Consider the following 24,260-nt stretch of genomic DNA (forward strand, 5'->3'; position numbering starts at 1 on the left):
TCCTCCAATCAGGAGCAGGATCAGCTCCTGCAGCTTATCAGTCAAACTGATGAGGCAGCTGCATAGAGGTTGTTTGCTCCCTCTCAGCGCCATATTGTGGGAGAGCAGATGCATAGAATAAGTCTTAATTCCAGTAACTTAGTCTAGTCTCAGTTGCTCCCCACAACTTAACCTGGTAATCTCCACCAAAAAAAATTCTTTGAGTATTTTTTAGTGGTAGGATATTAATCTGTTTTGTGACTCTCAGCAAATATTTTATTTTAGTGGGGTTAGATATTATTTAATAACAATTTGCTTTTATCTTTAAAAAATAGAAGCAGTAGCACTTTGATGAATTCAGAAGTTATTATTTTTTAAAGTACTGTGTAAGGAAACTTTCATTCAAATGCATTCTTAATAAGTACAAATCCTAGAGAATATGCTTTTCATTTTTTCATTGATTTGTAGCACTTTCTAAACAAAATACGTTATGCAATGGCTTTTGTTTGCCATTTGAGACAGTTTATAACAGAAATGAGCACTTTGTTTATAAGTATGATGGGGTTTTCCAAAGAAGGGTACTATTAGACAAATTTTATCTCTGGACAAAATAGAAAATGTACTCATTTTAAGGAGCAATTGAGCATTTGTTGGTCAGAGAATTGCAAATATTCAATGAACATCTGCAGAATAACATTTGAAACATAAACTTGGAATCTATTTCAATATTTGTGTATAGTTGTTTTTTGGTTGTTATTTTTGTTTTTTTATGATGAAGAAATGAAGAATCAAACTTGTATTAACTATAATGTGGAGTTGCCTTTTAAGGAATCGTTCCTGTGGCTATGTGCCAGGCTGCTAATCTTAAAATGCTAGGAACTGGGCATCCTGGAGAGACTTGCTATGGCATTTAGTGAGATAAGATTGTTATGAGAACATGCAATGGAAGCGAAGCACTCATACCCTGCATGGCTTCACATCTCAGGAAACATATATTACTGCCAAGCCTTGATGGTAGTTCATGGTTAGTTTACTGATCTAAGGGAAGAGAGAAATGAAACTGAGTAATTAACCAAAGGCTAAAACTAAAATCAAGAGGGAATCAGAGAACAGCAGGAAAGAAGGAAGAAATTCTATTTATTCCAGAGGACACTTTTAGGTAATTGAAAGTTAGCAGACATCTGAGCAGAAATTCCTTTAATTCTGGCCCTCAGAATTAGACCTGACAAACTAAGACACACCACTGAGGAAACATTCAATGCTATTTCTCAAGTATTGACTAGTTTTTTAAAAGACAGCTGGAACTTTATCAATCCCACACGTTCATCCTTCATGCCCATTTACAATTTTTTCCTTTCCAATCCCTATACCTAAGCAACCACTCACCTGCATTATCACCCTGTAGTGCCTTTTCTAGACATTTCAAATAAGCAGAATCATATCATGTGACACTAATATATTTACCTTCTTTCACTTACCACAATGTATTTGAGGTACACTTCTGTGGTAACATATAGTGTGTCCATTCATCTTGATAGACAAATTCCGTCCTTCTGTGGGTATTCCGTTTTATATATTCACCAATTGCTGAACCTTTTAATTGTTTCCATTTCTGGGTTATCTGAATAATGTTGCTATGCATATTCACATTGAAGTCTTCATGTGGACCCATATTTTTATTTCTTGTGGGTAGACAACTAAGAATAGAATTTGTGGATCACATGGTAACTTCATATTTAACCTTAAAAATACTTTTTCCAAGTTGCTGCATCATTTCCATCTACAAAGTATAATAATGCCAATTTTTACACATTCTTGTCAACATTTGCTGTTACTTGTCTTTTCTATTATACCCATTCTAGTGCGTGTCAGGTGATAGCTTAAGCAACAAAATCAATTATATAAAAGAAAAAAGTGTTAACAAATAAGCACTTTATCCATTTATATAGCAAATACTAAGTGCCTGAAATTCACGTGGTGGGTGTTCCTTACACTGGATCAATTTGAGGCTTTTTAAAATTTTATTTCTCAAGGATAAGATGATGAAGTTAAACAGTGTTACTGGAAGTTGTTCTCTAAGAAATAATGTATTTAAGTCAGTTAACATATAATCGTGCCATCTAATAAATTGGTTTTCTCACTGGAAATCTCTTTAAATGATACCATTGCCCTTTTCAGGGTTTCCACGACTATCCAGACCTACAGGGGGGAACCTTATACAATAACCCCTAGATGTGGCCAAATAATGAACTTTTTTCCCCATCTAACTTTTAAACAGCTTAGTGGTATCATAAACAGCCCTCTAAGTCCTACTTTAAGAATCATACTTGTTACTCATTATCTGATACCTTCAATTAGAGAATCTGGATGAATTCCATTGGTCCGTTCAGTACCATGTTCAGAGGAGAACATGGTGCAGAGCGGGGAGAATCAAGTTAAACTTAACGCCTTCTCCAAAGCTATTGGGAAGATGAGGTGGCAGAACCTGATAGTTTCTTATTATCAAGTCTTTCTTCCCATGTTTTATAGGGCAACAATATAGCAGCTGAAATTTTAAAACTTCATTTCCTATCCTAGGAAATGAGATGAATGAGATGCATGCAGAAGATTGCCAGAGCTTGCTGGAAAGGTTGAATTAAGTATTTAGCATTCTATATTACCTTTCCTTCTCCATGCCTGCAACATGCATGTGATTGCTGCAGTGACTGGAGGAGCAGCTATTTTGCAACCATGAGGAAAAGGTCATGAGAATTAAGTTTACATCCTTGACTTATTGAAAAAAATGTAGTGGATTAGCCAGTTTTTCGTTACTGTTGTTAAAATACATGGGGGGAGCTAATTTATAAAGAAAAATTTTATTTTGACTTGCAGTTTTTGAGGTTCACAGACCAATATCAGGTAGCCCCAGGGCTTCAGGTGTGCCCAGAGGGTGACAAATTGGCAATCACATGATGAGTCAAGAAGTACAGAGGGAGACAACAAGCATACTCAGCTTTTAGAAGTAATCCTCTTGGGAGAAGGACCTTCTCAGGTCATGCCCCAATGACCTGAAGACCTCGCACTGGGCCCACTTCCTGGAAAATATAATTAGATCAAGTCTCCACCTTTAATCCTTTAATCATGATCATTAATCCATTAACCATAAAATTAAAACGTGCCAGGGGATTCCAAAACAATCCCATCAAGGTGGCATGTACCAATGCCATCTCACTAGTCCAAGTGATCAATTTCAGTTCACAATTGATCACAATGATAGGTCTAAGAGTCAAAGGGATCACACAAAAAAGACTAATGTGTGCTAATACCAACTGATAGAATCAAAAAGGAGAGAACGATCCAACATGGGAAGTGGGATACACAGCAGACTCATAGAATGGCGGATGTCCTAAATAGTACTCTGGCCTCAGAATCAGCCCTTAAGGCATTCGGATCTGGCTGAAGAGCCCAGGAGAGTATTTTAGGCATGGAAAGCCAAGACACTCTGGAAAAAAAAAAAAAAAAAAAAACCTAAATGAAAGATCTCTGCGAGTGAGATCCCAGTGGAAAGAACAGGGCCATCAAAGAAGGAGGTACCTTTCTCTGAAGGGAGGAGAGAACTTCCACTTCCACTATGACCCTGTCGGAATAAGATCGAAGTCGGCGAACTCAAGAGGCTTCCATAGCCTTGGCAACTCATAACTAGAGCCTAGGGAGATTACTGACACCATAAACAAGAGTGTCAAATTGTTAAGTCAACAACAGGAGTCACTGTGTACTTACTTCTCATGTGGGATCTGTCCTTAATGTGTTGTCCAATGTGAAGTAATGCTATAACTAGTACTGAAACAGTATTTTTCACTTTGTGTTTCTGTGTGGGTGCAAACTGATGAAATCTTTACTTAATATATACTAAATTGATCTTCTGTATATAAAGAGAATTGAAAATGAATCTTGATATGAATGGAATGCGAGAGGGAGTGAGAGATGGGAAGGGTGCAAGTGGGAGGGAAATTATGGGGTGGAAAGCCATTGTAATCCATAAACTGTACTTTGGAAATTTATATTTACTAAATAAAAAAGTGAAAAAAATACTTTGGGGAACAAAAACTAGTATATGGGCCTTTGAAAGACACTAAAACTACTATCAGACCCATAACATATAGTAACAACCAATTTGGAATACAGTTTTCTGTTTGCATGTGAAAAAGTAAAAATAACAAAGTGCTATGTATTTGGATTTTTTACTTGCAGTCAAACAACTCTAAGAAGTATAAAATGTTCTGAAAAGGGCCAGATAATAAATGTTTCACCCCCTGCCGGCCATCTTGTTCAGGTTAACAAGTCCTCATCTCTCGTTTTTGTCACTCCCCGTCTTCGTGGAGGAACGACACAGGACCCTGCGTTGTTCTTTCGTCTGCTCGGCCCTTCCCGGGTTTGCTGCTGGTTCTTCCCGGGTTGGCTACCGTCCCTTCCACCTCCGTGGAAGGGCAGTTCCCCCTGCCACCTTCCCCACTTCCGCGGGGGAGCGGCACACCGCCGGCCGGCTCTCTCAGGGGCTGCACAGCTGTTCCCCTTAGATGTTCCCGTTAGATGTTCCTGGTGCATGTTGTCTCTCTCCTCCTTTATAGCCCTCCTCCGCCAATCCCAACTCGGCTGCCCACACGCCGAGTATGCTGCTCTCCTCCAATCAGGAGCAGGATCAGCTCCTGGAGGTCATCACTCAAGTTGGCAAGAGGCAGCTGCGTAGAAGCTGCTTTCTCCTCTCCCAGCGCCATATTGTGGGAGAGCAGATGCATAGAATAAGTCTTAATTCCAGTAACTCAGTCCAGTCCGGGTTGCTCCCCACAGTTTTAGCATGACAGCAGCCTTAAACAACATGTGAACAGAATATTACTGGGTTCAAATGAAGCTTTCTTTACAAAACCAGGTTGCTGGCCAGATTTAGTAGTCCCTGAATCAGAGACTCCTGCACTGACATATAAAATTTGAGACTCTGGATGTTAACTTCCTGGTATTTATGTTTTAGCTGGTTGATAAGGTGGTTGTTTCTTGGTGGGTGGGGACTATTTGGAAATAAAATTAACATTTCCTATGTGTTAAGAGAAAGCAAGGTTTCTAAAGATACCAAGGAAACACTGATTGATTTCTGTCTCTGGCTATGAGAAACCTGGATGTTGGGTAGATTCAGGGCTATCTTAATTCCCATGTTGAAGCAACTGTATTCAATATCAATAACAAGTTATTTAATTCATTGCATTGGTTTTTCTGTTTTGCATAGTTACTACTTTCAAAACAGAATTGATTTCAATACATTTTCTTTGCAAATGTATAATATTTTAACAATATTCTGGGTCAAATACACGTGTGTGTGCTGGCCTGGCAATCTGTTATTTATAATATTGTTTCTGTAGTAAATGAAGTCCAAATGACAATTTAAATTACAAAGAAATTTTTGGAAGCAAACCAATTTTATGTCAGTAACTCTTTCTACATATAACTATTCATTATAAGCCAGATTTTCCCACTGCATGAAAATGACTCCTTGGTATTGATTGACAAATTTAGGAAGCTCTATTAATTTTCTCTTGGTACTAAAATATCATACAGTAAGTTAACACCATATTATAACATTATATCATTCAACTAACTGAGCATCAAAAAGGAAACCTGTTAAAGTGAAATGAACACTAGGAGAAACGATGACTTGATCAGCCCTCACCCTGACTGTTGATGAGCAACTTGATATGTTATCCCTCTTAGTATTTTTTTTGTTTGTTCTACTTAATACTTTTGGTTGAATACTGTAATCAATACACAATTCTTCTTAAGTGCTGAAACTTAACTGAAAAGTGATCACTGTTAAATATAAGAGTGGGAATAAGAGAGGGAAGAGATGTGCAATTCGGGACATGCTCAAGCTGACTTGCCTCAAACGGTAGAATTAGAAACATACCAGGGGATTCGAATTCAATCCCATCGAGGTGGCATGTACCAATGCCATCTCACTAGTCCCAGTGATCAATTTCTGTTCACAATTGATCAGAATGATAGGACTAAGAACCAAAGGGATCGCATAAACAATAGTGTCTGCAAATACTAGCTGATAGAATCAAAAAGGGAGAGAATGACCCAACATGGGAAGTGAGATACACAGCAGACCCATAGAATGGCAAATGTCCTAACAGCACTCTGGCCTCATAATCAGCCCTTAAGGCATGCGGATCTGGCTGAAATGCCCATGAGAGTATTTCAGGCATGGAAAGCCAAGACACTCTGGGGAAAAAAAAAAAAAAAAAAAAAAAAAAAACCTAAATGAAAGATCTCTGCGAGTGAGATCCCAGTGGAAAGAATGGGTCATCAAAGAAGGAGGTACCTTTCTCTGAAGGGAGGAGAGAACTTCCACTTTGACTACAACCTTGTCTAAATATGATCAGAGTCAGTGAACTCAGGGGGCTTCCATAGCCTTGGCAGCTCATGACAAGAGCCTAGGATGATTACTGAGGACATAAACAAGAGTGTCAATTTGTTAAGTCAACAATAGGAGTCACTGTGCACTTACTCCTCATGTAGGATCTTTGTCCTTAGTGTGCTGCACATAGAGATTTAATGCTGTAACTAGTACTCAAACAGTATTTTTCACTTTATGTTTCTGTGTGAGAGCAAACTGTTGAAATCTTTACTGAATGTATGCTAAACTGATCTTCTGTATATAAAGAGAATCAAAAATGAATCTTGATGTGAATGGAAGGGGAGAGGGAGTGGATAAGGGGAGGGTTGCGGGTGGGAGGGACGTTATGGGGGGGAAGCCATTGTAATCAATATTCTGTACTTTGGAAATTTATATTCATTAAATAAAAGTAAAAAAAATAACATTGTATCACACAGTTTTAGGAAATTTAATGCAGCTTTCATTTATCTAGTTTCCCAGATAGTAACTTTTACTTTGTGAGGCAACAACTTTAAAATACTGCTAGAAGCTTCTAAGTTGAGTGAAATGTATCTAGCAGACTGTATTAAAATAAATCCTTATTTTGTAGTAGGTTCTTTCAATAAAGTAATAAATCTTGACAGGGATTGATAACATCTTATTATGTAATATGAATTGCTGAGTTTATGCACTTAGAGATGTGATGTATTTTGAGTATCTGGAACAATTGAGGTGATAACATTTTTTAATTGTCCGTTTTAAGGGAGGTAATATTAGTGAGTCTTGATCTACTTTAGGTTTCTTTCTTTTTCTTCTGTTCTGCCTTATTCCTTTCATGCTCCCTTCTTTCTTTCTTCTCTTTTGCTCCTTCTTCAATAATTAAGTTTCAGAATGGGAAATTAACATCATATTAATTCTGAGGAGCACCAGAATGATGATTTCAGAAAATAAATAAAATGAACAATGGCTGGAAAACAATCCAAACGACAATATTGCTGTATAATATTTAGGAAAGTAGTTTTGCTTGGATACATATGGGTTTCAGGCCTAGAACAAACACAGTCAATAATAATTTATACCAGTTGCGAGCAGGTATTTAGCCTAGTAGTTAAGATACCTGCCTCCCATAGCAGAGTGCCAGAGTTCAATTTCTGGTTCCATCCTCTGAGTCCAGCATCCTGGCATTGCAGACCATGGGATGCAGCAGTGATGGCCAGCTAGCTGGATTCCTGCCAGTCACATGAGAAACCTTGATCGGGTTCCTAACTCCTGGTTTGGCCCAGCTCAGGGACATCTGGTGGCTGAACCAGTGGATGGGATCTCTCTCTCTCTCTCTCCCTCTCTCTCTCTCTCCCCCCTCTCCCATTTCTGAAATTTCAGAAGTTTTAAATAAAATAGAAAGTGTGTGAGATTAATAAAAGCCAAAATAGAATTGGTCACTCTCTTCAGCCATCATCAATAACTTTGGTTTGGAATAAATAAAAGGTATTAAACATTTTGTTATGTTTTATACTATGTCAACTTAAATAAATATGCATCATTCTATAAATGAACCTCCAATCCATATAATGCAGTTGCCACTAATAATTCTAATAATTTGTAGATGCCTGTTGTGCATCTTAAAACAATATTTTAAACATTGCTATATATTTAGAAAAAGTAATCAGTTTACTTAATTACATAATGATGTATGTAAACTCGTGGGTAAATATCACTGTATACATTATTACATAGGAATTCATATTTTTAAAAGATTTATTTATTTTAAAGGCAGAGAAACAGAGGAAGAGAAAGGGAGAGAAAAAGATAGATCTCTCTTCTATCTGTTTATTCCCCAAATTACAATAATTGCCAAGTCTGGGCCAGGCCTATGCCAGGAGCCAAGACCTCCATCTGTGTCTTCCACATAGATGGCTGGGGCCCTAGAACTTGATGCGTGTTCCACCATCTTTTTTGGCTCATTAGCAGGAAGCTGGATCAGAACTAGAGTAGCCAGGACTCAACTTAGCAGTCTTGTTCTCTCAGCATCACAAATGGCAGCTTAAATCCACTATGCCCCAAGGCCCCTTATTCATATGTTTTTATAATTTATTAATAGAATATAAATTAAACCTATCTAAATGAAAGATTACATTTATATTCATTTGGTAAGAAAATTTAGTTACAGTGTGTAAAACACAAAATAACTTAGGCATTCCATGTATAATATAGAAATTCATGTTGTAAAGAAATTAAATAGTGGCAGGCATTTGGTACGTGGCTAAGTCACTACTTGGAATATCTGCATCCCATATTGGAGTGCCAGGGTTAGAGTCCTCCTCTGTTCCAAATTCTGGCTTCTATCTAATACACACACTAGCAGGCAGCAAGCGATGGTCCAGGTCCAAGTACTTGAGTACCTACCACCCACTTAGCAGACTCAATAGGACTACATCCTGGCATAGGCTTGGCCCAACCCGGACAGTTGCAGGCATTTGGGGAATGGATTAGTGGACAACTAGTCTCTCTGTCTGTTCCTGTCTCTCTGCCTCTAAATAAATAAATAAATCAAAGTAAAAATTAAATAAATAGTTATGAAGATTATAATTAAAGATATACATAAGCATTTGGGCTAAATGATCATCTAAAAGCTATTGACTATTGCCACAGTATTTTGTGATTGGAATGCAACACAATTCTCCCTTTATTAAAAATAATATTTCAAGGTTAAAAAATTTGCACAACTAAAAATGCTATTCTGATGGTCTGCCTATAAGGGAATTCATTATTGTGTATGCATGTGTGCATGTGTGTGTGTGTGTGTGTGTTTAAACATATATCCTATTCTACTCAAGTGTTCATTTTAATTATTTAAAAATGATTTGGTTTTGGGCCATAACATCTCCATGCTTCTTGATAAATATTTCTATAAATATTCTACTTTTAAAACAAGGCCAAGGTTATGCAGCTAACTGCATAAATAAGACAACCTTCAGCTATGGATTCATGAAGAATTAGTGAAGAGGCCAGATTACCTGATAAATCAAGTATCAATGTGGTTTAAAGAAAGTCATTAAAGGTATGATGTTTAGCACAGTGGTTTAGGCACTACTTGAGATGTCCCCCTCCCATATGGCAGTGGCTGAGGTTGAGTTATGGCTTTGCATCTGATTCCAGTTTCCTGCTAATTCTGAGCTGGGAAGCCAGTAAGTACGGCTCAAGTAGTTGGGTCCCTGCCACCCATGTGAAAGACTCAGGTTCTGGGCTCCTGAGTTCTGCTTGGCCCAATCTGCATTATTGTAGTCATTTGAAGAGTGACACAGTGGATCACAAATTTCTATATGTCTCTCTCTTTCAGCCTGAGAAATTAAAAAAAGAGTGTAAAAATACTTTTGAAAATTCATTCAAAGTATTAGTTTTCTTTTTTTAAAGATTTATATATTTGAAAGTCAGAGTTACACAGAGAGGAGAAGCAGAGAGAAAGAGGTCTTCCATCTTCTCGTTCACTCCCCAGTTGGCCACAAAGGCCAGAGCTGCGCCAATCCAAAGTGAGGAGCTAGGAGCTTCTTCCGGGTCTCCCACACAGGTGCAGGGGCCCAAGGACTTGGGCTATCTTCTTACTGCCTTCCCAGGCCATAGCAGAGAGCTGGATTGGAAGTGGAGCAGCTGGGACTCAAAACAGCGCCCATATGGGATGCTAGCACTTCCACACCAGGGTGTTACCCACTGTGCCACAGCGACGGCCCCCAAAGTATTAGTTTTCATGAAACTCAAATGAGAAGTTGTTTCATCTGTGTTTTTCTACTAGCTGAAAATAAAACATTTTGAAAAAGATTCGTTCTGTTAACCCTTTTTCCCTATAGTAGTTATTTCATTTTTCTGAAATGATATTGCCTTATAAATGACTTAACATTGATGTTTTAACCTTTCTGTCAAGTTGGTATGTATAAAATAGAGTATGGACTGACACTGCGGCTCAATAGGCTAATCCTCCGCCTGCGGTGCCTGCACACAGGGTTCTAATCCTGGTCAGGGCTTCGGATTCTGTCCCAGTTGCTCCTCTTCTAGTCCAGCTCTCTGCTGTGGCCCAGGAAGGCAGTGGAGGATGGACCAAGTGCTTGGGCCCTGTACCCGCATGGGAGAACAGGAGAAGCACCTGGCTCCTGGCTTCGGATCAGTGCGGTGCTGATCATTTCCTAAAAAGCTTACATACATCAAAATTGTCTGTGATGTATTTAATATCTAACATATCTGGTATTTATTGTGGAGAGTGATATTAATGGTACATCAGCCTCATCTATGTATCATTTGAAAACTGGAGATGTCTGCATATGATCTTATTTGGGACATACTCAATCGGACTTGCCCCAAATGGTGGAGTTAGAAATATCCCAGGGGATTCCAATACAATCCCATCAAGGTAGCATGTACCAATGCCATCTCACTAGTGCAAGTGATCAATTTCAGTTCACAATTGATCACAATGATAGGTCTAAGAGTCAAAGGGATCACACAAAAAAGACTAATGTGTGCTAATACCGACTGATAGAATCAAAAAGGGAGAGAACGATCCAACATGGGAAGTGGGATACACAGCAGACTCATAGAATGGCGGATGTCCTAAATAGTACTCTGGCCTCAGAATCAGCCCTTAAGGCATTCGGATCTGGCTGAAGTGCCCATGAGAGTATTTTAGGCATGGAAAGCCAAGACACTCTAGCAAAAAAAAAAAAAAAAAAAAAAACAAAAAACAAAAAACAAAAAACAAAAAACCAAAACCTAAATGAAAGATCTCTGCGAGTGAGATCCCAGTGGAAAGAACAGGTCCATCAAAGAAAGAGGTACCTTTCTCTGAAGGGAGGAGAGAACTTCCACTTCCACTATGACCCTGTCAGAATAAAATTGAAGTCGGCAAACTCAAGAGGCTTCCATAGCCTTGGCAACTCATGACTAGAGCCTAGGGAGATTACTGACACCATAAACAAGAGTGTCAAATTGTTAAGTCAACAACAGGAGTCACTGTGTACTTACTTCTCATGTGGGATCTGTCCTTAATGTGTTGTCCAATGTGAAGTAATGCTATAACTAGTACTGAAACAGTATTTTACACTTTGTGTTTCTGTGTGGGTGCAAACTGATGAAATCTTTACTTAATATATACTAAATCTATCTTCTGTATATAAAGATAATTGAAAATGAATCTTGATGTGAATGGAATGGGAGAGGGAGCAGGAGACGGGAGGGGTGCGAGTGGGAGGGAAATTATGGGGGGGAAGCCATTGTAATCCATAAATTATACTTTGGAAATTTATATTTACTAAATAAAAAAAAAAGAATCAGAGTATGTTGAATATATCCAAGGCATCAGTAATTTTAATACTGACCAGGTAAATACACAACATAATACATAATATTTTTGAAATAATTACCATGTTCCAGGAATGCTTATAAGAATTAAGCATGAATTTATGCATTTAGTTTCCATAATAATCCTATTTATGAAATGTGCACTTTGATTATCCCTATTATTAATCTGATAAAGCACAGAGAAGTTGATTTCCTTACTCAGGGTCACCATAACAAATAAACAGTGAATTGCAAATGCAAACCCAGAGGAATACTCTTGGATTCAACTCTTTAGCCCACATTCAAGGAGCATCAGAATGGGCAAGGAGATAGACAAGTAGAAAATAATTAAAGACACATGTGTAGTACGGTCAACAGCAACAAAAGAGAATGCTAAATTAGCTGAAGCAGAGGAAACAGGATTCAAGGAGTCAGTATAGAGATAATCGTAAGCCCCGTCTTGACTTGGGTCTGTCTCTATGTAACTGATATGAATTTATCTCTTGTAGATTATAGAAATGTTACCAACATCCTTGATAATGGATTTAAATATATAGTTTCACAAGTCAAACATAGAATTACAAGTGATTTTTTGACAATAGAGAAAATATTTTGAGTTTCGTGCTTTCCTGCCTTCCAAAAATTGCTCACTCGGTTTTTATTTCATCTCTGCTATAATACTTAGTTTTGGATTTAAATTGTGCACATTCACATTATAATTTGTTTTGTGAATTAAAATATCCTGAGAAGTTAAGGATTGAGGCCCTAGCATGTTTGCAGTCCATACCACTCTTTTTTTATTCTATAATCAGTTATGCAAAATTAAATGTTGAAGTCATGAATGAATGCAGTTCTCATAAGAAAGCAAAGAAAAATGTTGTTATTGTTGTCTTACCTTCTGGACATTTTAAGTGTAACAAGGAAGGGTACTCAAGAATAACGTGAGAGTACTTTTAAAATACACGGCTACTCAAAATGCCATAGTATGACAGATAAGTAGCTTGTACCACACAGAAAGTCATCAAAGAGGCTGCAAAGAAAAAGAAATGCTTCTTTCATCAAAAAAGTCTTGCTAAGAAAAAAATGTCAGCTGAGCAATAACAAAAACTGCTTACTGACGTGGTTGATGTACATCTGACATGAGTTTCTCATATTCTCATACATCAACAACTTGCAGCTGCATTTTGAGTAGCCAGAATGTGCTTTGAGTGGCACTGCTCTAGAATACTTTAAATAATAACCATGTTTACTCGCATTTCCTTTTATAACTTTAAATGAGATTTTAAGCGGCTTCATTTTACCTATTCAGTCCATATCGCCTTACCTACCTCTTTTTACCTGAAGGTATTAGACTGTTCTGAAACACAAGCCCTCTTCATAACAATAGTGGGGTAACGGAACTAGAAGATATTTCTTTTGTGCGGGGAAGTTTGTATTTGGGGACATGTTTGGTACAGAGGTTAAGTTGTCACTTGGGACACCTTCGGCCCATATCGGAGTTCCTTGGTTTGAGTTTGGAATCCGCTTCCCATTCCAGCTTGATGCTAATGAGAACCCTGAAGCAGCAGATGACAACTCAAGTATTTGGGTCCCTGACCTCTACAAGAGAGACCGACATTGAATTATTTCCTGGCTTTAGCCTGGCCCAGCCCAGGCTGTTGCTGCATTTGAGCAATGAACCAACCATTACATGGCAGATCACTATCTCTCACTTTCTCTTTATCTCTGTCTCTGCTTTTCAAATGAAAATAAACAAATACATTTTTTAAAGATAAGTTTATTTTGGTATAAAAACTTTTGAAATCTATGTATATGAGAAGCCTTTAAAAAGTCCATGAAAATGCATATTACAAAAAGATTATGCTTATATTTCAAAACACTTTTGGAGTGAAATAAAATTCTTTTTTAATTCCATTATTCATAAACTTTTCGAAGTACCTGCAGAGTCTCTGAAGCATTAATATTAGATACAGTATACTATAAATTTAAATTTTTTGTGCAATGGGAAATGACTATGCTTACTGATATAAGCATAGTCAAATATACATGATATATCTTTATAATGTATTATAATGCAGCTAATAAAAGAGTAATACAGCTCTGTATGTGTAAGCTAATAGAAATTATAAAATACAGAGTAAGTACAGTCAATGTTCTGAACTACGCTATTGTAATAATAACATTAGTGAGGAAATGCTTGTGTTTATATCTATCTAGACTGTCTCTGGGAGGAAACTGGTAAGAGTTGTTGCTTTGGGGAAAGGCACATCTGTGACGTGCAGTCCAGGTTGGGAAGGAGTCTCATTTTTAAGTCATTGCTTTTTTTTTTTTTTTAATTTTGTAGCATATACATGCAGTTGGGATTTTAAAAATGACTAGTCTTTTCTGATATCTGGAGGTTCTACGGGTTGAGTGTAACACTAAGTGTCTTTTAATCATTATATTCCCAAACATAACACCCTGGTGCATCAGAGATTCTCAATAAATATTAAATTAAGGATTAATTGTACAGCTTTCTTCTTTCTGGTGTCTGCTTTTAAGAAGGGCCACAGATAAAATTACTGCATTTTAGTTGAAAAAAGCTGGAAACGAGCACTTAAAAACGTGAATTGATCTCAAAGTCTGACCCTATCTGAGATGATGGTACTTAATTTCTGTAAGTTCAGCTTATCCACCAATGTAATACAAAGAACAGCAATATCTCATAAGGTTGTAGTAGGAAATAAAAGAGCTAATAAATAAACATAGATAATCGGCAGGTACACAGATAGATTTTGAAAACGCAAAGGATCTATAAAAAATCTCCAATGACCTGCATAGAGTAAATTCAAAACAATATTTCTTGCTAGAGCTGAAGTGTAAAAAAGAAATATTCACTGTTAGTTAATATTCAGTAATATAGATGAGTCCATGTCAAGGGTTTTTAGTCTTTCTGAACAGTTTTATCAGTTCATCATTTGATCATTCCCTAGAGAGAAGGACTGGCGTGATTAGCACAGCTAGTTCTGGGAGCTGATGTATGTTGTTGCTTGGGTGTTCTGTGGAAGATCCACTTCCAACATCATTCATGTTGTTGGCAAAATGTTATTCCTTTACATTTATAGGACTGATGTCTCCATTTTTCTGCTTGAGGTTCCATTGTCATCATTACTACCCCTACATTTTCTAGAATTTCAAACATGGCCCCTTCGCAATGGTAGAGATGATAACCTTTTGAGATTCAAATCCCTTTGACTTCTCCTATATCTTCTCTCTGAACCTCACTGGAGAAATTTCTCTGTCTTTTATGGTTCATGTGATTATATTGGATCTACCGGGAAAAATCTAGGAGACTCTATTTAAAGCATAGATCATAACTATATCCTATTTACCATGTAACATGAACATCTTTGGGAGCCATTCTGCTTACAGTGCTTTTTTCAAATTGTCTTCTTTTCCGCTTTGTACTGTGAAATTTTCCCATACATATAGGTTAGCTTAATGTTTTATGGGGGAATGCATGTCATTCTGCAATTTAAATTCATCATTCTAAATTGCATATTTTTGGAAATTAGGATAAAAATTAAATGTAAAGTACTGCAAACAGTTTGTGGGAAATGTGTATTAAAAATATAATATACTTCAAACAGTTGGTGGAAAATGTGTATTAAAAACAGCAACAACAACAACAACAACAACAACAAACACTATGCTGGGGCCGCCACTATGCCATAGGGGTAAAGCCTCCACCTGCAGTGCCGGCATCCCAGATGGGTGCTGGTGTGTGTCCAGGCTGCTTCACTTCCAATCCAGCTCTCTGCTATGGTCTGGAAAGGCTGTAGAAGATGGCCCAAGTGCTTGGGACCCTGCACCCACATAGTAGATTCAGAAGAAGCTCCTGTCTCCCGGCTTCAGATCTGCCCAGCTCTGACCATTTGGGGAGTGAACCAGTGGATGGAAGACCTCCCTCTCTCTCTCTCTCTTTCTCTCCCTCTCTCTCTGTCTCTGTCTCTCTCTCTGCCTCTCTGTAACTATACCTTTCAAATCTTAAAAAGAATCAGCTATGTATGGATTAGAAAAATGTTTTGCACAAAAATAAGCTTCTCTTTTAATTCCATTTTTCTATAATTTTTTAAAGTACCCTTTTATGAGTATTTGATGCTCAAATTCTATGAAATACTCATTGGTTCAAATCTATACATAACTGCAGCATTCTTATCATTGAATATATTCCAGTTTAAAGCCTCCTAATAACAAATGCACTCCACAAATTTAATTTTCTGTCTTTAGACTTTTTATTTCCTATTTAACCAACTTCATCAATTTTGCTTTTATGCTATCAAAATTTACCACTTGGAACAATGGAAATCATTCCTGAATTTTTAAAAATCATCTTTCAATGTCATTTGTGTGGATTCCAAATATGATTAATGATGTGCCTCATGGTTTTTTCTGTTATATATTTTATTTACTTGTTATGTTTTGTGTCCCCACCAAGTCTTAAAAACCTTTAAGAACAAAATCTTCTATAAACTTATATCTTGAAATTGATTTTTATATTTGAATATTTCTAAAAACTTAGGAGGTAAATGAATGTTAATTATGTGTTAGAAACTCTACTTAAAGTTTATGTTGAACGGCTCTTTTAAATGCAATATTTGTTTACTACATTTTCCAATTAGAAACTTTATTTTTGTTGGTTAGTATTTATTAGCTTTATTTCAATTCTAATTACAATATATTTTATTTCATTTTGTTAATTATAAAAATATAATTTAAATACAATAACACCTAATTGGTTCTTAAAAATGCCCATCATTTAGTTGTAACCATTTCTTTTTTCAGAAATGAACTTCAGGCTGTATAATTAATTAAATATTTCAGTGTAAGAACAAACAGATTTTTAGTGAAATTGTTATGACTAATTTAGTAGGCCAAATACATTAATCACAGAAATTATTGTGTTTCAAGAGTAGCAAATCTTATGCCATTTCCATTTTACTTTAATATGTAACTTTATCTGAAAATAATGACCTTATTAGCATTTTATGTAGTTAGAGACATTTTTCAGTTATAGGCTGATACCCTATGAGTTGTAGGTGCTTTCTGCCTAAGATACAGAAACTCAAGGGAAAACATAATCAACTTTTCTATACTGAAACACTGTATTTGAAGAGCATAAGACAAAAGAAGTTTTGGTTTTTTTTCACCCCTGGCATGCAGTTTACTCACTCTTAAGGTCCATGTACTACACCTCAGTTTCTGACCTTCTTAAAACATTTGACTTGTTATAGTAAAGTATTAAAGAAAAACAAATAGATAATAAATCAGAAGTATAGCCAGTTATTTACAGATACAGATCCTTGCGTAAAACATGGAAAACACATTGTAGCATACTGCACTGCTAACGCTGTGATATGAATTTCAAAATATTATCTATTTCAAATTTATTTTTAGGTATCTTTCTTTTCCCCAACTCCCAATTACTATAATTTTGTTGGTAAAATCTCTTTTCAGTATGAAATCATGAACGTAATTTTAGAATGTAACTTACAGAATTCAAGTCTTATTTTATATTCAGATCTTGCTTCAATGTATCATAAACTGAATGTATCAGATTTCTACCCCACATCTCCTCCATATGAAAATTGACTATCTCCTGCCTCCTTCACTATATCCCTGAGGGATAGAAACCCAGCAAAGTGTCTGATGGCTTGACATCTAAGACACTAATCTATGTGTGTTATTTGAGAGAGACCTAGAGAAAATACACATACCACCACGCTAATCTGTTTTCGCCAAACTTATTTTGAAGTGAACACATATGTTGTAAACCCTGGTCAGAGACCAGAAACTCTATTGGATAATTCAGTGTGTTAACCATTGCGGCATTCTTACCTGCCTTGCATTCTGTTTTTCTAATAAAGTTGAAATACATATTTTTCTGAAGGATGTGTAAAGTAAATAGGACTATTGGCGATTATTTGTGAAGTAGAATGTCATCGCGTAATTAGCTGGAGTTTGCATTTCCCATGGCTATGGCCCAAGGCAGCAGCCAATTGAACAGAGTGGTCTGCTGTGAAAGACTAAGCCTGTTCTGGGTGGAGAGATGGAAGTGTGTCACTTTCAAGACAGGTTCTTCACTGCATGTACTCGGGTGTCCAAAGTTGTGACTAAAAATAAGAGGAATTTGCTTCATTGAAAACATATCAGAAATGGATTTAGTCTTTAAATAGTCTGTTGAATGCTTTTCAGCTACATTCCTTTCCAGGGAAAGTTGTCCCACTTAATCTGCCCTAGTTATGCTTTTGTTACTAATCTAGCAGAAAATGGGAGTCATGCATTTTCCCTGTCTTTCCTTCAAAATCACCAAGCCAGAAAGAAGTGAATAATGTGTATTCTGGACATTGGTGCAAGAAAATATTAAGGAGTAGAAGAGACAAAATAAAGCCAAGGGGATAAACATCAGAAGCTTGCTTAAACGGCTCTGGTCCCATATAATTGCTTTTCTGTCAGCAGGATTATTAACAATTTCGGACGTCTGAAAATTAAATTAACAGCCTGAAAATATTTTACAGAATGAGATAGAGCATGATACATGAAACATAATGACCCCACTGAAACTCAGCCAAGCCAGTGCAGCTACTCATTTAGACAGAGAAGACAACTAGTTAATCATCACCAAGCAAATTAGACAGAGCAAATTAGTTTGCTACATTCCACAGTCTTAGCTACCAAAAAGAGGATATCCCACTAATTAGAATGAAAGAACTCTAAGCATATTATTATGTATATAGAATGAAAAGCAAGATTGTAGCTTTAAGTTGTTTCTACCAAAGCTTGAAGCCTATGTTATGTACCTATAACTTACGTGTGCAAAAGGCTATAAATGCATGTATATGTGTTCATCTGCACATTTAAGTTGCAGCAGTTTTAACATTTTCTTGCATCTTGACCTAATGAAGGGTAAAAATTTTTCCCAAGGTCAATTGGAATTCTTTGGAACTATACTCTCTCTCTCTCACACACACACGCACACACACACACACACACATGAAACATATAAAGTTTGATCCCTTAAGTGGAGATTAAAGAGGCCATTTAATATGTTTTTTCCTGTATATTATTAAGTTATTTTTCCTTTTAAAAAGTATATTTCTGGTACATATGAAATAAATATTTGTACTTAGTTTATCACTGGAGATTAATCTGAAATCGTATTTTCTAGCCTTAATTAGCATTCATTTGCTTAATTGTCATTCTCAGCCCCATCATTTCCATTTTTCACTAACTTGAACAATGCTATCTTCTGCTGTTTGCACTTTAATTTAAATTTCTATTAAGGTTTATGAACAGTAATAAGGTCCTGTTTGAATATTCATTAGCTTCTGAATTGTGAGCTATGAAAAGGTGCTTTCTTTTACCTTAATGAAACTGGCACAGCATGGGACTGATCAGTTGTGACATTTGATTTGAGGCATCCAGTGAATTTTCTCATTGTTTATTGACACATCTTGTCCAAACAGCTCCCTCGCAAGTGAGCGGAGTAATGAAGGAGAGAGTGCTGCAGCGGAGTGTTGAGCTTTCCTGGCAGGAACCAGAGCATCCCAATGGAGTCATCACGGAATATGAAATCAAGTATTACGAGAAAGTAAGTGCTGAGAGCAGGTGAAATGTACAATGTATGGTGGATCTTGTGTCATCCTACTATGCTGTAGACTGAAGCTGATCATTATGCCAACTCTTTATAGCTACTTCAAAAAGTCATATTTAATTTGAGCTGTTTTTGATAACCAACTCCCTGAATCTCTTGTTCATTATAGTTATGATTTCTATTTACTAAGTTTCTGTGATATATAAGTGAAAATGTTACATTTGCAATATATTTACTCAATTTTTATATCAAACTAATTAGATGTAGAATGAGTTAAAAACAGGTGGCTGAAAGCCATACGCTGCCTCTTAGTCTCCTTAATATGGCTAAATTTTAGTAAATAGTGACATATCTGAGTGTGTGAGTGTATTCATTTCTGTCTCAGAGAGAGACACTTAAAATTCCCTCACAAATCACTACCAAGGCTACACCTCACAGAAAGACCTGACTCAAGAATTGAACTTGGAAACTATTAGTATTGCTATGGTAAAAGTAATTATAAGTGTTAATAGCACTGACTTGAAGAACATATAGCTATTTTAGCTGTTTAGACAAAATTACAAAATAGAGTCCTAGTCCTAACGTTTTGGAAAGATTGGTTGAGTTGACTTGATGGAATAAATTGAAATGTATATACTGCATTGGTAATAGGTGTATTTTTTTGCTGTTTTAAAACAGTCTAAAATCAGGTTTGTTTAATATTTGCATTAATTTTAAATATTTTTATTATTTAATTTACAGATTCATGAATTCATAGCCAAAGTTTCATTTTATTTGCCTCATTTTTATGAATGGGATACATTTATTGTCCCATCAAGTTATTTAATAGAAAAATCACTGGTTCTGATGCTGTTTTTGTTGTTCTGTATTCCAGTGAACACCAGCAGTTTCAACCTTTCCTGAAATTATATCAAGTTGCAAAAACAATAAAACACATTTTAAAAAATATAAATTAAGTGGAGCTAGTATATTTTCTCATATTATAAACTGGAAATATTTTTTTCTGGAAAAATCCATTCAAATGCCTAATTTTGATTTTGTAAGACAGAAAAAGTGACTATATCACTAAATATATAAATTAGCCAATTATTAGAAAATATTATAGTATTATGTTTTCAGGCATGTGATCTGTATATCATTGTGCCATCTGTTATGACTGCATAATCTTTTTGCAATAAATATATATTACCAATTATCAATTTCATAAATGATTACAGTAGAGATGATCACATTTCTAGTTTTTCTAAATCGATATAATTATATATATATTTACACTTTTGTAATTATTGAGAACTCAAATGAAACAACCAGATTGACATTTCTAGATTTCAATAAATAGTTTCATTTCTGAATAGTTTCATAAAGATGTTTATTATAGGACAAATAAGAAATTGTCCAAAGTGATGTAATTTGAAGTAAAATTTTTATATTTTAATCATAAATCATCAATGAGACTTAAATTCAATTAATCTTTACATTTTTATTCACTTAAGTATTCTGATGGAATTTTCTGAGTGTTTTAATTTTTATATTCATTTATATATGTATATAAAACTATGCTTTATTCTTGGAGGATAAAATATTATGAAAATATAATTTTATTATTTTAATAAACTCTTGTAAACTGTAGTTTTCATATCTGGAAAATAAAGAAATTAAATTGAATTATCTTTAAAATGTTAGCAAACCATAAATCACGTAAAGTTTTTAATTTTTATATTTATAATTTTAGTTAATAAGTTTTCATTCAATGCTATTTTGCATAAATGGTTTCATTCTGTAATAAATGCAGTTTTTATTGAATATTAATGTTATGGTAGTGTGATGGTGGTATTTAATTATTAGCACAAAAAATTAAGAGAACTATGTTATGACATAAAGGCTTCCAGGAAATCAGATTCATAGGTGTATTCCCATGTTAATCATTTTAGCATTTGATTCTATTATGACTAATAGTTCTTATCACTGTGCTGTGTCCCAGTAAAGCGAAAGTTCAAAACAACATTGATATTTTAACCTAATTATTTATATTTGGTATTTATAGTACAAAGTCTTGCATTTCACATTTATATTTTGTATTAGAAACAACTCAGTGTCCTGCATTATAACAATATAATAATGATTAGCCTCTATAAAAACAATGCTGAATATGGGTATGATTGTAAGCATTTGCTGTCATATTATCTGGTTCCTGTCATAGTGAGCTATTCCCTATAAATATCATTTCCAGGATCAAAGGGAAAGGACCTATTCAACAGTAAAAACCAAGTCCACTTCTGCATCCATCAACAATCTGAAACCAGGGACAGTGTATGTTTTCCAGATTCGGGCTTTTACTGCTGCTGGCTATGGGAACTACAGCCCCAGACTTGATGTTGCTACACTAGAGGAAGCTACAGGTAAAATGTTTGAAGGTAATTACCACTTTTGGCTTGAATTCTTACTGTCAATAATTCTGGCATATGTTTTGTTTTTTCAGTGTTGGATATGATAATCCAGATAAATTTGATTTACGAAGATAAATTTATGTGTATCTATATATACATTTTACCAAGGTTATTCAGAAACACAATTTAAAATTTGTGATTTTGTTTACCGATACTGTAGCCACATAGGCAAGTTAGTCTTTTTAACATATACTGGATTTAAATTTAAATAAGGAAGTTAGAAAAGGAAGCAGGACTCATTCAATTGGTGTGTTGAACCCAAGATGTTTTTGTAGACATCAAAATAAACTTACTGTAATTGTGGCCGGCAAAACTCCATTTCCATTAAAACTCCAAATGATGTCAGACTCAGCTGTCCTGTGTGGACAGGAAAATGTAATCTAAGAAATTGCTTATTTTAGCTGTTTGCCTGATTTAGCAACAATTTAAAAAATTAGATTAGTTTTAGCATTAAAGTGTGCTTTAGCAGTTTTCAGTTCAGACTGATCTCAAGATATAACTTTGGGATTTATAATATAAGACAATTCAAATTATTTTCCAAATTCTGACAAATAGTTGCAATTTAAAATAGAAGCATTGATTAGTTATCTCTCATTTGCCTAATTTTTTTCTTATCAGTAAGACACCTATAGGTTTTAAAACTTTCAGGATGAGTTTATGCCTTTTTCTGACATTATAAAGTGAGGATATTGTGCTGAACTATTATTTATTGAGTGCTGAGATATATAGATTATTTTCATTATTTAGGAATGAAGTAGCTGAGACCCAGGGAATAAGTTGAAGTGGTAGATACTGAAGGATTGCATGAAGTGAATATTAAAAATGGATTTTTGTTTTATAAAGAATTCGGTGATTTTTGATATCAGAATATTCTCCTCTACTGGAATGTAAAGTTGGTGAAATGAGGATCGATATCTATGTTTCTTGTTATTGTCTTCCCAGTGTCCACAGTAGTTTCTGGCACATAGACGACCCTCAGTAAATAAGCATTAATGAGTAGATGACACTCATCAACACAGTACAGCTTTTGAGTAGTGATCAGTGATAGAAGCCAGATGCCTGGTTTCAGCTCTCAGCTCTGCCACATCCAGTTATAAAAATGACTTGTGATGAGCTACTTCTCTGTACCCTAATTGTTAAGATAGCAATACTATAGTCACAGGGGGTTCTGAGGATTAAATGAGTTAATATAGACAAAATACCAGATATAATGCCTGACTCAGAATTCTCAAATGAAAGACTTTTATTATGACTAAAACATTTTGAGGACATCCAAACAGTTTTTCTTTACGTAACATCTCGTTATTTACTACACTGGAAATTAAAATTAAAAACTTAAAACACACACACACATTTCATTAACCAGCAAATCTTGATTTTTGGAAACCTCAGCTGTGCTCTTGTGAGCAAATAAGTATAAAAAAGCACAAATAACACTTTTTTATCATATGAAAATTACTTTGGCCTTTCAGATTCCCTGAAAAACTCTCGAGGACACTCAGGGTTTCCCAGACTCCTCTTGGAGAACCACCCTGGTAGCACAAGGTACTGGGCTATGTGCAGATTAACAAAGTTGGTGCTCTCAGTTTCTAGGTTAGTGAAACAGACAGGCACAGAAATTCTGGCCATGTAATTAAGCTCTGGCAGAATACATGACCCAATGTTTGCAGCATATCAGAGGGCAGTGACTCCTGTGCTAGGAAGTAAGGCAAGAGGAAAGATCATGCTGAATCCAAGGAATGACTTGAGCACTATTTGAAAAGAGAAGTTAAATAGACTATTCATCGCACATGCTCAAATCCCCTTCTATGTGGAATTTAAACTATGGGTTTTATAATTTTTAAACCGTAATGTTATAATTGCAACCTTTAAAACTTACTTTTAAACTTTATTACTAGTGAAATAGATGAAAAATATTAAGAACAAATATTAACTATGTAAAAATTAAAAATTGGCACTGATGATAAATAAAACATATAAACAAATATGCACCAATTCTGAGTTCACCTGAGTTCAGTTTTCCTCATTCACCTGAGTTCAGTTTTCTCATTGGAGCTCTATTTCTGAAGGTGAGGGAAAAACTGAGCCTAAGACAAACAGAGAATTAGACCCATGGGATAAATTGATTGAATGGAAAGAACTTCTACAAGTATATTTATAATCTTTTTCATCATCATGGGTAGAGATACTTCATTCTTTTTCCTTTCTTGCTGTACATAAAAAAGCAGATAAACAAAAAGACAACCAAAAGGAGAAAATAAATCAAAATTCTTGAAGTCATCGTTTCTGTGTTATACAATAATAGACTGTAATTCAGAATTGGAATCCTGAAAGCTATTTTCTTTTTCTTTTTATAAACTTAGTTTAGATCCCCTAGGAAGCAAATCAACAGATGATAAATTAGGGCATGTGTGCAATACCTTTGCTCTTAAACCAAAGTTATTTTTACTTATTTTTTTAGCATAGGTGC

General features: G+C 35.5%; 1 protein-coding gene across 6 annotated transcripts in view; it reads left to right on the forward strand.

The window, feature by feature from the left end:
* Positions 1-24,260, forward strand: part of EPHA7 (EPH receptor A7) — a 194,550-nt gene that overhangs the window by 140,475 nt on the left and 29,815 nt on the right. For 3 of the 6 annotated variants that reach the window (XM_008263222.5, XM_002714589.6, XM_008263225.5), the window contains exons 6-7: positions 19,216-19,340; positions 21,574-21,757. In XM_008263222.5, the coding sequence (XP_008261444.1) occupies positions 19,216-19,340; positions 21,574-21,757 (309 nt within the window). The remainder of the gene's footprint in view (positions 1-19,215; positions 19,341-21,573; positions 21,758-24,260) is intronic. The other 3 variants (XM_008263223.5, XM_051854478.3, XM_070074636.2) reach the window with 1 other exon arrangement.

The sequence above is a fragment of the Oryctolagus cuniculus genome, chromosome 5 (genome assembly GCF_051225735.1).
Source record: "Oryctolagus cuniculus isolate XC-2025 breed Fujian yellow rabbit chromosome 5, ASM5122573v1, whole genome shotgun sequence".
Taxonomy (NCBI): domain Eukaryota; kingdom Metazoa; phylum Chordata; class Mammalia; order Lagomorpha; family Leporidae; genus Oryctolagus; species Oryctolagus cuniculus.